Source organism: Periophthalmus magnuspinnatus, chromosome 8 (assembly GCF_009829125.3).
Source record: "Periophthalmus magnuspinnatus isolate fPerMag1 chromosome 8, fPerMag1.2.pri, whole genome shotgun sequence".
In the NCBI taxonomy this organism is placed as follows: domain Eukaryota; kingdom Metazoa; phylum Chordata; class Actinopteri; order Gobiiformes; family Gobiidae; genus Periophthalmus; species Periophthalmus magnuspinnatus.
The window spans coordinates 23,617,031-23,638,349 of record NC_047133.1 but is presented as its reverse complement, the minus strand read 5'-3'; the positions used below and the strand labels follow the sequence as shown (position 1 = coordinate 23,638,349).

Genomic DNA, 21,319 nt, shown 5'->3' with positions numbered 1-21,319 from the left:
GATATAAAATGAAATATCAGATTGCGTAAAGTATGTGTTAGGTGCATGTGTGCAGAGTATTACATCTCTTCAACTTTACCTCGCTCTTCATAAAATGACTTGTACCTTTATGATTTAGCCACTGGGTGGCGGCAAAGAGTCAATCCTAATGACCAACCATTGGAAGTGACTTTAACCCAAAACCTTATAGACGAGCAGCCTTTCAACTTTGTAAATTACGCCCCGAAATAAATACATTTTTAAAATAATGTACGCGTGTTTTCTGTGTGACTGCGTCCAGTTTGTAGCTTTTATCATAAGACCCCAAGTTACAGGTCTGTAGTTTTTTTTTTTTTGTGTGTGTTTGTTTTAGCAGCACACCACAGTATGTTTGCGGTTTTAAAAAGCCCTCCACACAAACACAAAACACATTTTTAGTTTATTTTTTTATTTTCTATAAAAGAGATGAGTTTATTCAATAATCATAACAGACTGAATCAGACCTTCGAAAGACCACTCACATACCAAATAATCGAGGAAATGTTTGAACAAAACCCCAAAACAGAACAAATGTAACACAAAATAAAATACCTGAATAAAGCAAACTCCAGGCTGAATTGTAGTCAGCACATTCTCTGAAGAAACCATGGCACATATGTCCAACAGTTATTGTCAAAAGACAGCTAAAAGGAATGAAGTGTTTTAACCTATTCGAAACCAGTCTGATAATAAAAATTATATATTTATATAATGTGGACTTTATAGAAATTAAAAGGTGACTGAAGAAACGTGTTCTTCTAAGGTTTATCCGTTTAATCTTATGGTCAATAGTTGCTTATCTACATTAGGGAACATGCCTCCCTCCACCACACATTAAAAAACATACAGGCAAACAGGCATCCAAATGTCCAAATGTCCACAGTCACACTGACAGAGCAGACAAGAACGAGAGTGGCAACGCTCACACTTTTCTATCTAAAATCTGCTGATTGAAACATAATGAAAGTAGTTGACAAGTGTACACTCATAGCAGTCCAGCTAAAACTAAATTTAAAACCCGAATAGTGACGACGGGTGAAATATAAAAATGTTGTCTTTTACTTTATTTTTTCTACACAAACGCTTTCAAAAAATCGTCCGCCCCAATCAAATATTACACCACCTGGTTCTGACCCTTTCTGACCCTCCCTCAAAATGTAATGTAAGCCAACAAGAATTGTAATACAATACAGGCACTGGAGAAAACACCGTAAGAGCAGAGAATGAGATCGCCTGTTTTTCCAAATTGAAGCATAAGGCGCCTCCCAAAACTGAATTTAAAGTCACATCCACTATCATTGAAGAAAAACAAAGATAAAAGATTATTTATTGTATTTTGTGTTTTACTCTCTGTATTTGTCTGTTAAAAGAACTTGGTAAAGACAACTTCTTTAAAACAATTGTTATTTACTAAGGACTTTTCCACGATTGTCCCATTTCAAAATCCCTTGTTCCATTTTAGCCAAGTTGTGATTCTTAGGGCAGGTCAGTGATATTTGAGCATCCCCAACATGATGTCTAAAAATAATACAAATAACTGTAGATATCCATAATTCAACTAAACTGAGGGCACCTGGGTCACTGTTGTTTTGCTATTTATTTCCTGTTTTATTTTTTCCATAAAAACACAATGCAGGTTGATGTTTTTCCCCCAATTCCATTTTTGGTGAATACTTAGTGTAACTATTATATGCATATATTCAAGGATTTTCACTAACTACCGACTGTGGTTCGGGACAAAAAGGTGAACGTTAAGAGTATGGGTAGTTTGGCATAGACATAGGTGGTGGAGTGTATTGGTGTGAAGTTTCATAGGTCTAATAAAGGAAATAAAATATTGAAAATAACAGTTTTTGTAGTATAAGAAAATACTTCTTTACAGTAGATACTAAATGATGAAAAAGGTCTACGCTGCTCCTGGTTGTTGTGTGTTATTGGTCTGTATCCAGGCCATAGAACATAATGGTCTGTTTAGGAAAAAACATGTAAGGCAAATTGTACCTTCTCTGCTGAGAAATATACATGATTTACAGTATGGAAGTCCCTCCAAACCATCGGATGTGTTCACTTGCAACAAACAAAACACAACATAAAAGACCGGTCTTCTTCAACACCAAAGACATCTGGCAGTTTTGAAAAGCTTCTGCGCAGTCTGTCGTACATTATCAGAGCATTTATTAAGTTACTATGGTGTCTCTCGTCTGGCCAAGACAAAGTGTGACAAAGGCAACTGTGCCAGCATGGGTCGCCTCAGTTCAGGGGCTTTCAGACAAGTGAAGCCATAATTTCAGGCCAACCACATCCAAAAAGATGTGTCCATCCCCCTTTCACTTGTATACTTTCAGTCAAGCTATGGAGCCCAACCGGCGGCCCGCCAGGCTTAGAGCGGTCCATGCTCCTCTGGTCCATGATGGCTAATCTTTAGAAGTGTACATCATCAGGTTTTAGTCTCTGATTTTTGCAGGTATGTTTACGATCTCCTCAGAATAGGTTCTCCTCAAAAATAGCCATTAAGTCACTTTGGAAATTCATGTCAATAGTTGCTGCCATCTAAAAAAAAAGAGAAAGACAAACCATAATTTTATTAATTCATATTTTTTCTAAGAAGAATAGATGAATGATACAAAATAAAAGTGCACTATGTAATTTCTCTGGTGGAGGGTCTGCCATCTGCTTGTCTCAAAGGAGAGGTTATTGCCTGTAGTGTTCCCCAGTATGGCATTAATCTTATCATTTCTCCAAGGAGATACATTGGTTAATACCATTGGTGATGCCACCAGGTCAAGTTACAGGCTATGCGACCCCTCTCACAATAAGAACACATGTAATTTTGCTAAGCAAATGCAAGATGGAAACATTAATAATGCAATGTGAATAAATGCAAGCTAGATACATTAATGCAATACTGTGGAACATTCCCAGAAAAGCAATAATATCTCCATGGAGACAAGCATGTTGCAGGTTACATTTGTTTACATGTAACATTGAACATATGTATTCAATCAAAACTGTCTATCTCACCGCTTCTCGCCTCCTCCTCTCCTGCTCCCGCCTTCGTGCCATTTCTCTCTGTTGGTCGAGGGAGTTTTGTGTGGTGGGCTGAGGTGGCGTGGGGGGCTGTGCGGGTGGCTGCACTGGGGCGGCAGGGGGGTCTGGTTGTTGCTGCGGTGATGGTTGGGGCACGGAAGGCAGGTGCTGCGGCTCGTGTCGTCGGCGAGGCTCCTCGTGCACCCGTCGACTTGTCTCCATCACCTCGTCCTCATCTCGACTGGAGGAATCCATAAAAATAGCCACAAAGCATTATGCAACTTTCCCCTTTCTTACCACCAGAATAACAGGATATAGATGGGGTAAGGATGTGGAATTGCTCACATATAATATAAAAACAAATGCGATAAATGATATATCTTTTTTTAATCTACCAGCCAATCCTTCCAAGATAGAACCTTGGAAGAAATAATTAGATATTTTGTATGTTAAAATTGTGATAAATTAATGATTAAATAGTTCTTGATAGAGCCCTCTTGTAAGTGACCTACCGTAGTTTATCTTGTTCTCTCCGTAGTCTGTCTTTTTCAGCTTGTTCTGCCTGAGCCTTCAGAGCCTTTTCCCTTTCCTCTTTTTCTCGAGCAGCACGACGGAACTGCTCAAAACTGTCGCTGGATGACTTCACAGCAGAGAGTGGTGTGGATGTTGACTTTTGCGCCAGACTGGCCCATGAGCCCATATTTTTTAGTTTCACATCCTGGACAAAACAGGAAATTGCAAAATATACCAAAAATTATTATTGAACTAATGGAGAATAGTGAAACTCATGCAATGTCAATTATAAACAAACCTGGACTTTTTTGGGAGCCACTGTTGCCTTGGACTCTTGCTTGTACCTTTCCTTGTCTGGATTTGAGGGTGGAGGCCCACTGGGCTCAGATGAACGAATGACAGGTCGCGACGTGTTGTCCATAGACTTTGAGTCTATCCTCTGGTGACTGTGGCCTTGTTGAGTCGGCTTGCCTTCGTGTTTGGGGTGGTCTGGTCTCATGGCAGGGTTAAAAGGCTCTCCTCTCATCACTGGGGATGGAGGGAGTTTTTCCTCTTTCACAATGTCTTGTGGTATTCTTTGCTAAAATATACAAAAGCTATTGGTTTACACATTGGAATTAGTATAAAAAATTGGACACCATTTCAGAGGCGGATTACCTTTTTAGACTGAATGCTGTGAGGAGGGGACGGGTGAGAAACTGGAGGATATTGTGGGACTTGGGGGGAATGCATCATGAGTGGAGATGGGTTGTCCCTCATGTTACCTGTCAGCACATGAGATCAAATTATACTGAAATATAACAGCTGTCACACAGAGCCAAGAGTATCGACACCATTCTTCTACCTGTGTTGTAAGGGTCCGGCTTCACATTCCGTGACGTGGGCTGCTCTTGTTGCTGGATGACTTGCTGTGCTTTATTGATGGGCATGGATACTTTGTGTTGTGTTCCTTGCGACTGACTTGCTAGTCCAGGAGTCTGCTGAAAGTTCAGTTGCTGTGGTTGTGTTGGTTGTTGGGAGGGTTGGGTGTGCTGCAGGTGGCGGGGCTGGTGAAGGGGCATTTGTTGCATGGGGGGCTGTAGTGGAGCAGCTTGTGGAGCCTGGGACTGAACAGGGAGCTGTGGAGGAGGCAGCTGTGGAGAAGGCAGCGGCGCTTGAGACAACAGCTGCCCCGGGACAGTTTGTAAATGCCCCAGTTGTGACTGCCTTTGCCCCTGGAGCTGGGGCATCTGTGGGGGCTGGTGAGCCTGCTGAAACTGATGCAGGTACAACTGTACAGGGTTCAAAGAGGCAGGGGTCTCCTCATCGTCCGCTAGAAGCAACTGTGGGGGCTGCGACGAGAGCATGCCTTGTGGAGTGAGTGTGGGCGGGGAAAGAGGCCGCTGGTGCAGGGGCTGAGAGGGGTGGAGGATCTGTGCGGGGAGCTGGTGCTGTGGAGGGGGAGCAGCTGGGGGCAGTTGAGGCTGCTGCGGTGGCGGTGGTTGTTGTTGTTGTTGTTGTTGGGGCAGTTTGGGATGAAGAGGTGCTGCCTTGTGGCTCGGTCGTGAAGGCTGCTGAGGCATAGAACTGTGCAAGGCTACAGTGGGAAAAGGTGCAGAAAAATGGACAAATCAAAACACTGTTTATGTGTGTTGTTTATTAGAGTATATACATTGAATAAAAATTCAATATATACTCTAATCTATAAGAATGACTTCACATTTGTATTATGTTTTCCAAACTTCAGAGGCTACACTCCCCTCACCAAAGAGTGATAAGGTACTTCTATAGTCCCACCTGACCTGGGGTAGACTGAGGTAAGATATGCAATCAGCCCCTCCAACAACCACCAATCAGTAACACACCAAACATAGGCAACCACTGTGCCAATCCTGCTGCACTTACACAGAAACTGCATTTAATTTCCACAAAAAATGCACTGATAAATGGATATTACCTGGGGACTGCAGGACGGGATGCTGATTGAGGAAAGGGTGTGTCTCTGGGGACACTGGAGCAGCAGAGTGGGTGTTGAGATGGGGAGGTGGGGGAGACGACGTGTTGCCCGAATGATGGGACAGATGCATGAGAGGCTGGCCAAAAGGGGGCAGAGAGTCAAAACTGGTCTCCAACATCTGGGATGACTCCAGAGCAGCTACAGGGGGTGCCATGAACCCAGCAGGAGAGGGCTGATGCTCTTTTATCTGACTGTTGGGCTGAGGCTGGAGACCAGGCTGAATGTGGGGATGTGTCTTTTTTGCTTCCTTCCCAGAATGACCCTTCTTTTTTGTCTGTTTCATCATTCCTAAAAAACAAACAAACAATGTATAATAATAATGAAAACATGGATGTGCAAATTGTACTTTTTTTGTAACTTACCAGGCCCCTCACTCTCACTGTCAGAGCTTGAGCCACTACTTTCTGAAGAGGACCCAGTCTTTTTAGACATTGCCTCCAGAGGTTTCTCTGCGAAAAAGTAAATAAAAATAATAATAATTCATAGTTTTTTTTATGAATAATGTTCAATTGTATAAGTTAGAAAAGCTCACCAGGGGCCTTCTTCTTTTTCCGGAGACAAGACGAGACATATCTCTCCAGCTCACGTAAAGTAGAAGGTTTGAGCGTTTCAAAGTCTATTTCAATCTCATCTGGGTTTGAGTTTTTGAGCGAGGGTTCTCTGGACTGAATGATATGCACTACTCTTCCAAGTTTGTCACCTGGAAGTTTGTTAATGTCCAAACTGAGTTGTCTCTTCTCCTCATACGTCATAGGTTTACACTTTTCCCCAGCAACAGCCGCCCCGGCAGCTGCAAGCTCTTCCTCCAGAGATGGGGCAGGAGGTAGAACTGGGGGGTGGCTGCCTTTCACCCACTCCTTTTTGCTGAAGGAAAAATAAAGAAACAACTTTTTGTGGTCATCATCATTCACCCAGTTAAGAAAACCAAAACTAGACTTAAAATATACCTTTTCTTCTTAGAACCCTGCTCTTTATTGTTTGTACTACTGGTCTTGTTCCTCTTGGGGAGCTGTGGCACTGGAGTTGCTTCTTGTATTTCCTCAAGACTGGGCACACTTCCTTTCTTCTTATGCTTTTCCTTTTTCTTCTCTTTCTTATCCTTTTCTTTTTTCTTTGGTTTGCTGGCTTGAGGTTGGGATAAGGCAGCCAGTTGTTCATGGACAGCTTTCAACTGTGTGAAGACATTTGATGTTATTTGAGCATAAAATGTATATTTTTTACTTTAGCAAAACAAACCTGCTCTTGAAGTTCAGCCAGCCTCTGGGCACGCTCCTCCTCAGAGTCGTCCGTGGACGACTCAGACTCTGACGAGGAGTCACTGGAACTGTCTGACGAGGAGGGGGCGTGACTCAGAGGTGGCTGTGGTTTGACAGGGGCCGGGTGGAGGAGGGATGTGGCTGGGGCAGAGACCAGAGGCTTGTTCTCGGGTTCATCGGGCATTTTTGCAAAACGCATCTCAAAAACATCCTATCAAATATTTTAGGTCACATTAATTTAGTATCACAGAAAGTCAAGTGGAATTTTTCAATAGTATTGAATTCACATTAAAGCCATTTACCTGTAATTTGCGTGCCATAGCAACCACCTCATGGTCAGGTGGATTGTACTTGTAGCAGTTGGAAAACATTAATCGTACATCTGCAGCATATTCTTGGGGATCCCGATATTGCCTGTTCTCCAGTTTTACCTGACAAACAAATAAGGCATGTTACGTTTGAAATACTGCTGAACAGCATGTCAAACTATGACATCTAACACACCTTGATGGTGCTGAGGTCCATTGGATGCTTAATTATGTCGTGATAATCATGTAGTCCAAGTGCATCTACATCAACAGGTTTGTAAAATGGCCAAGCATAAGCGGCATGCTTCTTAGAGAGCATCTCTCGAACCAGGCTGGCGCAGTATCCCATTTGATCCTGTGGTTTAGGACTGAGACCTCCACTTGGTCCCAGGCCAATGTGATGCTGGGAGTCCGGAGCCTCCTTCTTCATTAGTTTTGAAGGCCGGGTGCTCTCTCGCCGAGGGAAGGTTTTCCCCGACTTGGACTCTGCCGGTGAGGATTCACTCAGTTGGTCATTCGCTGTGGGTGTTGTAGTGTCTGCTTTCCGCTTCTGGCTTTTTCTTTGCTGGAATATGAATAAATGGAAAGTAAATTACCTGCAAATTACCTGTACTATATTTCTAATAATATGCCCCCCATGTTTTAAACACACAAGTCACTTACTTTGGTCATGGTCATGGGGTTTTGCAGCATAGGGGCAGTGCTCTGGAGGGGCGTGGGAGCCAGGGCAGTCTGGGCAGGAGGAGGCACTGAAGTCATGATGGGAACTTGGGAGGCGCATTCTGACTGAGTTAAGGAAAAGGGAGCTCCGAGCTGGGGTGTATGGTTGGGTAGCGTGGGGGGCACGTGGGGGGGCACATGGGGGGCCATATGGGGGGCCACGTGGGGAACCACGTGGGGAGCCATGTGGGGAGCCACATGGGGAGTCACGTGGGGAGCCACGTGGGGAGCCACGTGGGGAACCACGTGGGGAACCACGTGGGGAGCCACATGGGGAGCCACATGGGGAGCCACATGGGGAGGCAGGGCCTGCATTACAGGCTGAGGAGGTAGTGAAGGCGTGCCCTGTGTGGATCCTCTGCTCTGTGGCGTGGCTGACAGGTTGGACAGGCCCCGCGTGGTAGGAGTTGTGGATAAGGGATCGATGATGGCCCCTGGTTTAAGGCTCAAACCTGATATACACAAAAACACATAAAATGATTGCTTTATCTGTTACAATAACAGCATGCACCTTCTGTTTTATAATGAAAAGTTAAACCCACCTGCATCTTTACGTCCTCGACCACGTCCTTTTCCAGTCATAACAGCAATCTCAATTTCTTCTTGAGGCATTTCTGTGACTTTTTGGAGGAAAACCTTTTCTAAAGCCTCGGCCATGAGGACAATATCATCACCAGGCTGCAAGGGGAGAAAAATAAAATCAGATGTCTTGAAAATGTGCATTACCTGCCTTTTAACTATAGTTTCTGAATATTACCTTGTTGTAGATGTAGCAATTAGTAAACATCGTGTTGAAGTCTTGGATACATTCTTGGGCATTCCAGTAGTAACTGTTCTCAAGCCTTTTCTTTATTGTGCCCATGTCCATAGGGGTTTTAATTATTGTATAGTAGTCCTAAAGGATAGAGGAAATTCACAATTGAAACTAAATTCTTTATGAAGCATCATTAAAAGCTACACATACTAGAGTCTGCTCTGGAGAGATGGAAGTGATGATGAAGCTCTCGTTGCCATGGTAATGATACGTCTGTTGCTATGACCAGGCCTAAACTGTTATATATATTTTACTTTTATGGTGTTATATCGGATAAGGCTATTGGGTGACTAATTTTCTTTTTTAAAGTTACTGTAGTACATGTTAACTAACCCAACCCCTTTCCCTGACCCTAACCTTAACCATGATGTTAATGCTAACAAACATAAACTATAATCCTGTTCCTAAATGTGATAACTCCAAAAGACTAATCAAAGCAGAGTGTCCCTTTGGAGCTTACCATCTTGCATTAACCACCCACAATGCATTACTCACAGGCAGATTCAGTTTGATAGCATCCACAGGGGCGTGAAAAGGCCACGCAAACTGGTGTTTCCACAGAGCCTTCACCACCACTTTGAGGAGGAACTGCAGCTGATTGGTCTGTCGTTTGGGCCGGGTCAGGTTGATGTACTCGGGGGGTGAGGGGTTGCCCGGTCCCCCAGCCGGGCCCTGGCTGCTGCTATTGCTGCCTGACATCTGTGCTGCAGTGTCCACGCCGTCCCCCATCCTGGTCCTGACAGGGCTGGCTGTGGGCAGGTGCCCCTGGGCAGGTACAGAGGCTGGGGCAGGGGCGTTAGCAGGACACCGGTTCAGTCTTGGCCCCGGCACAGATTCCACTGACAGAGCACCGCTGATCCCATTGCACTCCTCACTGGACTCTCTGGGAACAGATGATGAGTACATTGTAAGTATTTGACTACTGATGGAAAGTTAAGCACAAAATTTCCCAGGTTTCAGTACTTGTAGCAGTGAATTTAGAAATATGCTTGGACAACAGGTAAAGACAAGATTATGTGATGTATGATAGTGCTAAGGAAGGGAATTAAACAGCCAACACTGTTACAGAGCCCCACAGTTCAAATAAAACTGTCTATTTCTATTATTGTCTGTGTAAATAACTTCATTTAAAAAGTTTGTCCATGTATAATCACGGTAGTGGGTTCTTTCTTTTGATTATGATTAAGTAGTATGTGGGGATGTTTTATTTTTTATTTTATTTCTTGTCTCCATATGGTGGAGACAAGATACTCTGTTGTTTGTGGCCTGTAGCAGACTACTAAACTCTCATAGTAAGGCGGAGTGATATGGCAATTAAAAAATATTTTCTTGTGTTTGGGAACCTGATCCTGCTATATCGATGAGATTGTCATATCATGATTAAACAATTTTCTGTTGTTGAGCTTTTTGCTCAAACACAGACACCCACTTCTCCTATTGGTTACCTTGAGAGTGACAGGTGGATTTGATTGATTAATCACTCTGAAGTGTGAACTCTCTGAAGAAGAAGGGGGGTTAAAAGACTAAGTGCATGAATTGTGATCAAACCAAAACTGTGATATATGTTCAATATTTCCCACCTCTATCTTTCATCCACCATTATAAAGTAGTTCATTTGATTTCATCAAAGTCACTGATATGACCATTGATCAACAATATCTGGCACCAACATCTGCCATCTGCAAATGAATATCAATTCCACTTCCCTATGGTGCACTTCCCACTGAAGATTGTCATATGAAACATTGCAGGAAGCCAATTTCCAAAAGTTCAACAATGTAATACTTGTACTTTTGTTTAAACACAAAATGAAACCATATTCCTCTGACGGAGCATTGCCTCATGGCACATGTGAGCTGTTTTTAGAACGCATCTGGGCCAAGTCTGTCCATGATATACAGCTCCTTTTTGGGGTTTTCAGTCTTTTCCACCAAGCCTTTGGACCTGGGAGTGTTTAGGGAGATGTGGGTGGACAGAGGTGGAGGGGGTGTGTGAGTGGGAGGGAGAGAAGGGGAGTCTTGTCATCTGGCAACTGAAGGTACTACATGTTCCTTTTCTCTGCACAGAGCTAGAACAGCCAGGAGAAAGAACATCTTTTACAGACGACAAACAAAAGCTGCCCACAAAAAAATCGATAGATAAATGTTATGAAAAGGGGATCAGGGTTTTTTTTATATTGTGCAAGTTTGGCCTGCTAGCCTTTGTCCAGCACCACCCCTCAACAGGGCCCTAAAGATAAACACACAACTGAGCACACTCTGACTAATCTCATTCTAGATGAGTCACTTTCTGAGAAGAGGGAAGCAGTTTGCACACCACATGATTGCTGCTTGTATCTCCCTCAGGCAAAAAGACACAGTGGAGAATCTAAGTACATGAATGAACATTTATGACTTACACAGACATTTAGGTATTTCAAGTCTTTGTTATCCAAGTACATAAACAGAATAATATCCGCGAAGAATTGGCACAAACCACATTTAAAATAAAGTAAATATCAGCTACATGGCTCAGAATTTTACAAAGTACTTTTGCTTTCTCGAACTAAGTTAGGAGAAAAAGCTACTTGATGTAGACTTGTAAAACATAGCCAGATACTAATAGATAAAATAAAACTAGTATCAAAACTAGATACTGATTTTGAAGTATCAATACTTACATAAATAGTACAAAACTGGACCTTTATTGAATTGTATATGAAGACTAGTTTAAGACAACATGGTAATAAAGAACATAAAAATAAAACATTTTGGTGTGAAAAAATTAAGTTTCATTGTCTAATGAATATATCAGATATCAAAATGGGAATTGTTGAGCCATTTCTTCAGTAATAGGGTCTAAAATATTAATACCGTGACAACACTAACTCAACATTAATCAAATCAACAGCAAACCAAAATAAGGATCTACTGAACGAGACCAAACCTGAATGTCAACCTTTGAGTTGTGAGCAAATCACAGGGTGAACTTGTATAACCTGCACGTACCAACAGGAAAACAAGCCTGACAAGCAAAAAGTGGTGCACTGTGTACCTTTTCTGGTGGAAGGTCAGCCACATGTTCATCTCTATGGAAATGTGATTGCTTTGCCTAGGATGGTCCACATTATGTCCTTTCAACTAAGCTATTATCCATGGGAACAAGGAGCGTCACTGTACCAAGTTATGCAAGTAAGAATTCAAGTTATGATTGGGCAACAAAATAACCTATAATTTAATAATTGCAAAACAATATATTTAACAATTGTGCAGGACATTCCAGCCAATGCAATAACATCTCCATAGAAACTAGCAAGTGGCAGACCCACCCACCAGAAAGGTTGCATAATGTTCCTTTAAGAGTTGCTGTGGAATGAAAACAAACAGACCCATGCCATGTGGGAAATCTTAAGACAGTCAGACAAGGTAGTAAGCAATAATATGTGAACCCAATCCAGATGGCCACCGGAGCTGTGTAGTCCCTTCATATCACTGTAATGGAGACAGGTGGCACCCGATGGCTCATTAACCACCGCTCAAGTGGGAGTCAATAAGCTTTTCAACAGACTAATTCATTAAGTACTACAAAAGATGTGAATGACTGACTTTTGCTTCTTAAATACTCAAAATGACAAGCACTCCTCTATTCCAGATAAGTGCACCAAAAAGTCTATAAATGAGCTGAAACCCAAACCAATGGAAAAAGGCTATAGTGATTAGGTTACCAACTCATCTCCCATCATGCCATGTTCATCACATGCGGCTAAACAGGATAAATTGTTAATGAGAGCGAGGCTTCAGTCTGTTCTGCATCTAGACTGCACGTAAACAAAGTGCGTTACACAGTAGTAGGCCAAACGTTGAGTCTTCTTAATTGTTACTAAACACTCGTAGAAGCTGACATAGCGCTGCACAATTTTGAGGGGGAAAAAATTAATTGTGATTTTTCTGATAACTATTGTGATTAGATTTGTGATGAACATTTAAAAGGACGATTCTGTTCAGAGTGCACAGTTAAAAGTAAACAACTCCAGGAGCACAAACATTAGAGAGAAGACTGAAATATAAACTGAATCTCATGAATTTCAGAACATGTCTATACAGGTCTAAACTAAGGTTCTCAAAAGAATCAAGAATTCACACATTATTCAATACTTAAACGAATATCAGAAAACTTGATATTCATTTGATTATGTATAGATACAAAAAATTCAGAGGACAGAAATTAACCTTTCCTAAATAGCTTTAACATGATCTTGAGCTGTAACAAATACCACATATATTACTATATGCTAATGGACCACTATGGAACCTACCTGGACGACTGAGGGATTACACAGATATAAGGCCACATGATTTTATGGCCACATGATTTTATGGCCACATGGTATTCTACTGTCTATAGAAAGAGTATTGTGTTATTGTCGCCTTGGTATCAGAAATCGGTATTGAGTATCGAGCCTATTCCTTAATATCGAAATATTGGACTGTGTGCATTTTGAAAAATGATCTTTGAATTGACAAAGCACTGTGAATGGAGTTATGATGCCTTCAATATTAAATTAATACTTGAACCATGACCATATTGCCCAATTGTAAAATGATTGTTACCATTTTCTTTGGCTACTGCAGAATCCAATGCTAACTGTATGGCATGTGAGACTAATTAGCTAGGACGAGGTCACAAACTGCGGTCTATGTGGTACAGCACTGTGTTGACCCCTGACCTGGACGTACATCACAGGCGACTGCTGTGGAATGTCTGTGTGGAGGAAGTGGCTCAGGTTACAGAGGTGGGGGGATGCAGCCTGAACTTTCAAGGAAATCGCGGGAAAACACCACCGACATGTCTGTGTTCGGCACTGAATCATCAATCATTAATGTACTGAGTGGGGTCGAGTTCAGGCAAAAGTGCAGGACCATGTATTTCAGTTGGGACTTCAGCTAAGAGTCAGAATGATGCACCATTTTTTGTTTGGTTTCTTGAAAGTGCAAGACTAAATTATTAATCTGACCGCAGTGGCAAGGCCAACAACACTGCCTTGTGGTTAGACAGCAGTTGTTACTGTCATTACATAAACCTTACCTATTGATGTTAAAGAATATTAAGTATCAGATTTATTTGTTAAATGAAGGACTGGGTGTTTTTCATTCCATCTTTAATTTAGTTAAATTGTGCATAGTGTTCATACGTAGATAAAAGATAGATTAAAATGGTGGAAGTGATATTACATGTCTTGACTATGTGTCAATGTAACAAGCATTTTAAAGAAAGTCTAGCCAGGTCCTCGCATAATATGCACAATTAATACAAAAATTGACACATTTGATTGTCTGGATAGTTATTCTTGCTTGGTTTACAAAAGAAAAGTTAGACTTGCAGCCATAACCCTGTCACATTTAGTGTGTGAGAAAATTGGGTCATCTGATTCCAAAGAAATAAAAACAAGTTCATAAGAGTTTTGACTGTCCCAGATTGAGTATCTGCATACAGAGTATCTCAAAGTCCCCTGGAGGATTACATGTATTTACCGAATGAATCAGACCTCGACCCATACACAGTCTCCACTCAGTGACTCAGCCAGATTTCAGGAACCTCACCATTCTTTCATCTCCCACTTTCAGCTGCTCGAGTGGGACAGCCAAACCCTTCCAGGAATCCATCTTTACCAACACACAACCCCCCTCTTCCTCAGAACCCCTTCCCCCATTAACCCCCTCTCACTGGGAGGTAGGTCCAGGCTTCAGGCCAAAATCTTAACCACAATACAGTCCTAAACACAAACAAAATCCAAGATTTGATATATAAACTAGGGGATGAAACACTGACACCACCACAGGGCTCAAAATTCTTAAAAAAAAGTAAGTACAATCAACACTGTAATGACTGGCCTAGAATAAGCCCTAATGTTTGACCATGTAAGTTGCATTTTTAATTACTACAAAAATAAAGTATTTTCAGACCTGCACAGACATACAGGCCTTAAAAAAGCTCTGAATGAGCCTTTACAGAGCCTTCAAACTCAAGTTTGGTCCCAGTTACATTACCTCTTCACAGAGACTGAATGTGCAATTTTTTCTAGGAGGGCGTCCAGTTTTTGAAAATCCAACAAATCGTTTGACTTGGCATGCATCATGTAATCCATTTAAGAACTTCACAGCAAAAAAGTATGTTCCAAAAGAGGGCCTTAAAGAATTACACTGAAGTTGGTCTCTCCTTTTACTTCTCCAAAACACAGAGGGGTGTCATCCTCAGGCTCAGTTCACTTGAGAAAACAGCAGAAAACATTGTGAATAATTCTAACGTTGTGGGCGCAGAGTCTGCTCCAGGAGTGTCCAGGCTGTGGAGCCTCCAGCCGGCAGGCTGTGTTAGCTGTGAGAGCCGGTCCTCTCTCCACCCCATCCCCCTCTCAGCAGCACAACGGCCCAGTTACCACAGGCTCTCCGCTCCATTGTGTGTCCTCTACGGGGCCTCCCCAACACAGCCCCAGCACCAACAAGTACGAGAAGTGAGGGGAAATGAGACAGGCTTCAGCCGAACCAGAGGAGCACTTCCTGCCTCGCTGTGTCCCAGCGCAGCCGACCAGCGTGTTGTTACTCAACAGTAAAAATGGCTCTCTGCTTCCTCATTCAGCAGAGCCTCAGCCCACACAGCCCTCCTCCCTCCCGCTCTCTCTCCCTCCCGCTCTCTCTCCAGCCCTCCCCTCTTTCCCATCAATAGCTGAAGGTCCTTGTGCTCTCCTCAGTCTCTGTTACACCTTTAGCACCCCACCCCCTGCATGTCGTTTCACTCTTCCATATGACCATGCCCTGCCCCCCACACACTTTCTCCTCAGTCCTCTTGAATATGGCTTCCCCCACGAAATCAGGAGCTTGTCAACAATTATCGCACACCAATATGGTCTCCAAAATGAACAGTCAATTTTTTTAAACAATATTAAAGCAAGATCTCTCCACATTTCAAATAGAACTTTAAGTACCACGGGGTACACCAATATCTCACAATTACCATGAATATGTAAAAAAAAAAGCTGCATTTAAATGTCAATGAAACTGATACTGTTCCTACGCCAAAACACCAAGCAACAAGTTATCTAAAAGACCATCATGGAGTCCACCTGTAAATAACTATATACAAAATTAATCTGTCATAAAACACAAACCCACACTTTACTGAGACAAGGATTATGGTCAGGGCCACACTGCAATCACTGAGAGACAAATAAATTACAAACGTAGTAATGATGAAAATCGCAACTGTTTTGGTTATAGTATAATGATTATTAGACCCTTATTGGTTTATAATATTAAGTATAAATGCCGTAACTACATAACAACTAACAATTTGTTCAAAGTACTGCCATCACAGACATTTTAATTTTATGCTGTTTAAGACAAACGTTTTATGTAGAATACTACTGTTAATTACACTCATTAACAACAGATGAGTTTTCAATGTTTCTATTGAAATTGAGCAAATGACTTAAAAATATATATATATATATAATAAACACCAAATAGGAGGTTAGTAGAAATATTTAATGAGCCAACAGTCAAATAAAACATTCAAAGTTAAATAAACCTATGGGCAGCTACCTGATTAAAATGATTCTCACATCCATGTGCCTTGTACTATTCTCACCACAAGACTGCAGCTGCAGAGGAACTAACCTTTGGGGCTGTCACTCTGCAAAGGACGACACCCAACTGGGATTAAACATGGGAACGGAGACCAGGTCAGGTCAGAATGCCAATAGAACTGAATTAACCAAATCAATAAACCTACTCTGTGCAATTATAAATTATATTGAAATGGAAAACAAAGGCCACTGACCTCATGATAAGACATTACACATGGTGTCTGGGTGGGTTTCTGCCAGGCACTCTGGTTTTCCCCATCAACCCAAAACTTGTACAAGAATTTGAAATCCTTCACCTAACGTCATCCTATAATAATAGCCAGGCCTAGCTCAAGATTTGGACATGGGTCCCCAGGCGCTCCACTGAGACACCCACTGAGCCAGACACGTTGCCCTAGCAACACTGAAGGATAGGTCAAACGCAAAGTAGAAATTTAATTTTGCTAAAGGGACAATGAAGTTTACTACAATAAGGTGATGCAGCTAGGGAGATATTAGATAGTAAAATTACAATCTACAGTAATCATTTGGAAATCACAGCTATTCATGAGAAAAAGTAACATACTTCAATAGTAATATACAATTATGGTGACTCCAAACCCTCCAGAAGAAAATGTGCTTTAATTAGCCAATTGTTGAATTGTATTATAATATATAATTTAGACTACTGTATATTCTAAAGTTTTGTTTAATCATAAAAAGCACCTCCTATCTTTAGATGAAATAACTATAGGAATGTATTGTCTTCACCAACTACAATGACAGACAGAACAGTTTATGAAAAACTAGTGAATCCAAAAATGTGGTAAAAAATGTACAACTTTATTATTATCATTTCAGAAAAAAAAACAAACAAGCAAAGGTGTACTTTGGTGGTGAGGAAAATTCAATTGAAATTCAATTGAATTGATTTCTACAGCATGCTCAACCACAACAAAACATCCAGACCTTGTTCAAGTTTTACTCAAATGCTTCACTCATTTCTCCCAGACCACAGCCTCCTTTTTATTCAGAGGTCATTCTCAACTAGGCCAAGGATGGAGTTACCATGGCAACACAACTGGAGAGAACAGAATAAAATATGATCTGAACAAGTAAAAAAGGAGCAAGATACGTACGCACAGGACACATTACTAGCCAATATTACATGGAAATATTATGCACAGAAATTATACAGCTACATACAGTCCACATTTATTTCATTGGATGACTGGCCATTACGGCTCACAGTATATATTACATCATTATATTCAAATACAACAAGTAAAAGCAATTTAAGTTCACGCAAGAACTATTACTGACAGGTGGGTTTTAAGTCGAGTTATTATAGTGTACTCAAGTCATTGTGAATACGATGAACTGCAATATACCAGTAGTACAAATAGAGAAGACATCAAAGCTTTAGACAAATTGCTTCTGTTAAAGTAAAAAGACATAAGTAAACAGGAAGTTATTTGTATGGCTTAAACAAGATCTGCAGCACAGATATAATGGGGCGAAGTGGCTTTATTATTTGAGCAATTTCATACGTTCAAATCTCAGGAGATTAATAGTTTGACATTTACACCGGTCAGCGATTTATGGCTGTATAATATCCTAAGATAACTCATTTCACATATGTACATGTATTAAAACCATTAGAAACAAACAAAGATGTGGTAACAGACACGCATAAGCAAAGAGCTCCTGATCAAAGCTTATCCAAGGAGGCGATATCCTTCCTTAGGCCACGGGGACAGTCAAGTCATGGCTCGTAATGGACGTTAATGCTATATCTAATGCAATAGACTGCCACTTTAAGGAATGTGTTATTATTTCGAGTAGCCAAAGTAAGCTGTGGCTCAAGAACAAAACACTTCCATTTTGCATTAGCCGTCCCATTCTTTGCAAAATGCCCAGACTGAGTGTGCGCCATCAGCGTCTCCACAACATAAGACAGTAGACGAGCAAATTAGCAATCCATGACTAACACAGTGTCCGTAGCCCTATTTCTTCCGCTATAAATGCGTGATTTTGATCGTGAGTAGTATAAATGTGAATATGGGGTGAATTAGACGTGTATTATAGGTGCGGTTATTGTGTCTTTGGACAGACAACTGGCAGCTAGCTTTAGTTAGCACGTTAGCTAACCAGAGTAGGCCGCCGTACTGGTGAACGATCTCAGTGAACGCCGGGCAACAGCGATACCTCCTCGTATAATACAATATTGTGTACTTTGTGTCTTACCGTCTATGCTTACAGTTTAATGAGGCATGATGATAGGTAGATTAATGGCATTTACCTGGTTTTATCAGGTTGCCAGGGCGCGCGGGATCTTTCTCTCCGAGGATCCTGAACACCTCTCGCTGTCAGTGACGTCACACGTACGTCTTTCGTAACGTAAAGGACGTCTCACAAAAAGTTATGGAACAAAAAGCATAGGTTTACACTCAAAATGAGATACGGATCGTTTTGAAATACATTTAATTTGAAAAAAAAAAAAAACAAAAAAAAAACTTTTAACTGTTAATTACATGATTTCGGTCATGTAATAGTAACGCATTATTATATCATATCATGATAGTTCACATCAACCTTTGTCATTGTTTACTGTAAGGAAAAAAATTACAATCGTTTTTGTGTATTTGTGATGTACAGACCACAGACTATCCGTATAAACAATGAGGGAAATAAATACATGCAGCAGACTCACATCTGCAGTCAGGGGGCTGCATTCGGAGGACTGCACTCAGGTGACTCTTCTTTCTCTTTTTGTTGGTGTAGCGTGTCCTGCCTATCAAATGAATACTTAGTAGTTATAACCAGACAGACTGTCTACTACGGCCCCCTTTATAGTTTTTTTTTACTTTTTTATGGTGATGGTCATGGTGATTTATGAATGTTAAAATAACTTTTACATGATCTGATGTAGTGACATCAAACTGCACTATAGTATTGTTATTGAAACCTTTTATTTTTATTTTATTTTTACGACCTGAAGCTTGTTTTAATTTGTGATTTGTGATGAATCTGATGAATATTAATAGCTCAGATGGACAGCAAAATAGTGTTGTGAGTGAGTGGTGACACAGCAACTGTTAACATGTAGTTGTTTTTTTGATGTATTAGCCTATTTATATAGGCTAATATTCATAAATCATTTCCCATGACACTTGTTAGAAAAGTAAAGATGAAAATGGTAAGGTTGTAGTAGATTCAGGATTGATTGATGATGAAAAAGTGAAGAATAACATTCATAATTCCCCATGAATCCCCATTGAAATAGTTAATATTAGAAAAATAAGGATTGTAGTTCAGTCCACTCAGCATACAGAATAATTATTAAAAACTTTTTAATAATGCCTAAAAATTCAATTTAAAATATTTGCATATGTCAATAAAATTCATTCATCACTAACCAAAAGCGAAAGAAGAAGGGAGCGCAGTTCTGCAGTCTTCTGGGTGCAGCCCTCTGAGTGCAGCTCCGCGTTTGCAGATATAATAATATTGGGGTAATGGTTGACGACTGTCTCTTGTCGGTAGGTGGCGATATTGCAGTGTTAAAAAAAAAAAAGAAAAAAGAAAAAGCGTAGAAGATCCCGGAAAAATAGCGCATGTAATGTAATCTTAATACTTGGGGTAGATTAGCAGCATGGGTGTCAAAATAGAGATATTCAGGGTAAGTATCTTCATGATTCTATAAAATCTCCGTAGTAAAAATGGGTTAAATGGTTTCTGTTGACAGTTGAGCCAGCATAGCTAGTTGTTAGCACGAGGCTAACTGAGGTCATAACTTGACAGTCGTGTTATGTCTTTACAGATGATGTTGTACTTGTCTTTTCCCGTGGCAATGTTTTGGATTTCAAACCAAGCCGAGTATTTTGAGGAGTATGTAATCAAACGAAAGGTATATGAAATGATGCTTATTCATCTGACACTCATAGCCTTATACTTCACTAATCCATTACTTAGTGATGAAACGTGTATTAATTTCTGAAATTGTTGTATTTCAGAGGGAGATCTTTCCTCCTGACGAAGAACTTCACGTAAGTGTATATTACACTAAATGCATATCTCTAAAATTTGACAAATCATAGTTTGGGCATGGAAAGATGAACTGAACATAACTGTTTTGTGACTGGTGATATTTTTGTATTTGTAGAGAAAAGAGTTCGAGGACTTCAAAGAACGAATGCGTATTCGCAGAGAGCAGCGGATGTCTGTGGAATCAAAAAACTAAAGACTCTTTTTACATTGGATAGCAATGTCCAATGAAGTTATTGAAGATTGAAAATATAAGCATATATTGCTTATATATCTTAGTAATGGAGAACAATTTTTAAAATTCTTTTTGCTTTTGATATTTCACTTGGGGTGGCAGAGTGGCAAGCACAGCACAGGTTGCAGGTTTGACTTTTACATGTTTCTCTGTGTCTGGATGGGTTCTTTGGCCACTCTGGTTTCCCCATCAATCTAAAACATTCACACTGGGTAAAATCCTGCAGCTATGATTGTCCTGTCTAAGACTATCGCTCATGATCTGGTCATGGGCACTTGGCGGATGCTGCACTGACTCAGCTCACTGCTGCTGATTGGATGGACAACAATACAATGAACATACCACTATAAAATGTATTTATAATACTTAATTAAAGGAAAGCCACATTATTTTGAACTCTGATGGAGTGCTTTAATTATCTTTATAGATGCAACAAATTTTATTCACAATGTGATTGGTATGATTGATGTGATTATAAATATGTCATGTTTATAACACATATGGAATGCCTAATGTCTGAAGTGTGACGTTATCTATCCAGCTCTCTTCATCAGTGTTAGGAGCACTGAAGTAGATCAATGGTTAGGGGCAGTCCCAGTGAATTGCCATACTAACAGTTGTAAATAGACATTTCTTGATCTATCCCAGTCTCAGTCCATTTCTTGGCAACCTCCTTTGAGATTGTACAAAGCAGAGAATTGTTTTTAGTAGTACGTATTTATTGTAGTAGCCTATCTTTTTCACAGATTCATGAAAAAAAAAAAAGTTTATTTTTCTAAAGAGAAATATAG

The 21,319-nt window shown here is 40.7% G+C and overlaps 2 protein-coding genes across 3 annotated transcripts; one reads left to right on the top strand and one right to left on the bottom strand.

The window, feature by feature from the left end:
• Window positions 1-410: 410 nt before the first annotated feature.
• brd4 (bromodomain containing 4) lies at window positions 411-18,631 on the bottom strand. Of its 2 annotated transcripts, none has more exons than XM_055223442.1 (18): window positions 18,552-18,631; window positions 9,148-9,535; window positions 8,596-8,733; window positions 8,381-8,516; window positions 7,782-8,290; window positions 7,315-7,683; window positions 7,113-7,241; window positions 6,791-7,021; window positions 6,502-6,725; window positions 6,087-6,418; window positions 5,917-6,003; window positions 5,495-5,842; window positions 4,403-5,134; window positions 4,216-4,322; window positions 3,857-4,138; window positions 3,558-3,763; window positions 3,040-3,286; window positions 411-2,568 (listed from the first exon to the last, which is right to left on the bottom strand). In XM_055223442.1, the coding sequence occupies exons 2-18, from the start codon at window positions 9,379-9,381 to the stop codon at window positions 2,500-2,502; spliced, it is 4,380 nt and encodes a 1,459-aa protein (XP_055079417.1). In that variant the 5' UTR covers window positions 9,382-9,535; window positions 18,552-18,631; the 3' UTR covers window positions 411-2,499. The 2 variants fall into 2 exon arrangements, with proteins under 2 accessions (XP_055079417.1, XP_033826419.1); XM_033970528.2 differs by lacking the exon at window positions 18,552-18,631 and adding an exon at window positions 14,679-15,249.
• A 1,180-nt stretch (window positions 18,632-19,811) lies between these two features.
• LOC117374432 (protein PET100 homolog, mitochondrial) lies at window positions 19,812-21,187 on the top strand. Its single transcript, XM_033970536.2, has 4 exons — window positions 19,812-19,928; window positions 20,070-20,156; window positions 20,263-20,295; window positions 20,412-21,187. Exons 1-4 carry the CDS (start codon window positions 19,902-19,904, stop codon window positions 20,487-20,489), a joined length of 225 nt encoding a protein of 74 aa, XP_033826427.1. The 5' UTR covers window positions 19,812-19,901; the 3' UTR covers window positions 20,490-21,187.
• Window positions 21,188-21,319: the final 132 nt, after the last annotated feature.

What these genes read in the sequence shown, in the direction of transcription:
- brd4 (XM_033970528.2), bottom strand. Translation starts at nt 14,776, where the DNA reads ATGGATTACATGATGCATGCCAAGTCAAACGATTTGTTGGATTTTCAA. An exon ending in CTATGGCACGCAAATTACAG is followed by an intron (nt 7,022 to 7,112) that starts GTAAATGGCTTT and finishes AATATTTGATAG; the next exon opens with GATGTTTTTGAGATGCGTTT. An exon ending in TGGCTGAACTTCAAGAGCAG is followed by an intron (nt 6,726 to 6,790) that starts GTTTGTTTTGCT and finishes GTCTTCACACAG; the next exon opens with TTGAAAGCTGTCCATGAACA.
- LOC117374432 (XM_033970536.2), top strand. Translation starts at nt 19,902, where the DNA reads ATGGGTGTCAAAATAGAGATATTCAGG. An exon ending in AGTATGTAATCAAACGAAAG is followed by an intron (nt 20,157 to 20,262) that starts GTATATGAAATG and finishes GTTGTATTTCAG; the next exon opens with AGGGAGATCTTTCCTCCTGA. An exon ending in CTCCTGACGAAGAACTTCAC is followed by an intron (nt 20,296 to 20,411) that starts GTAAGTGTATAT and finishes TTGTATTTGTAG; the next exon opens with AGAAAAGAGTTCGAGGACTT.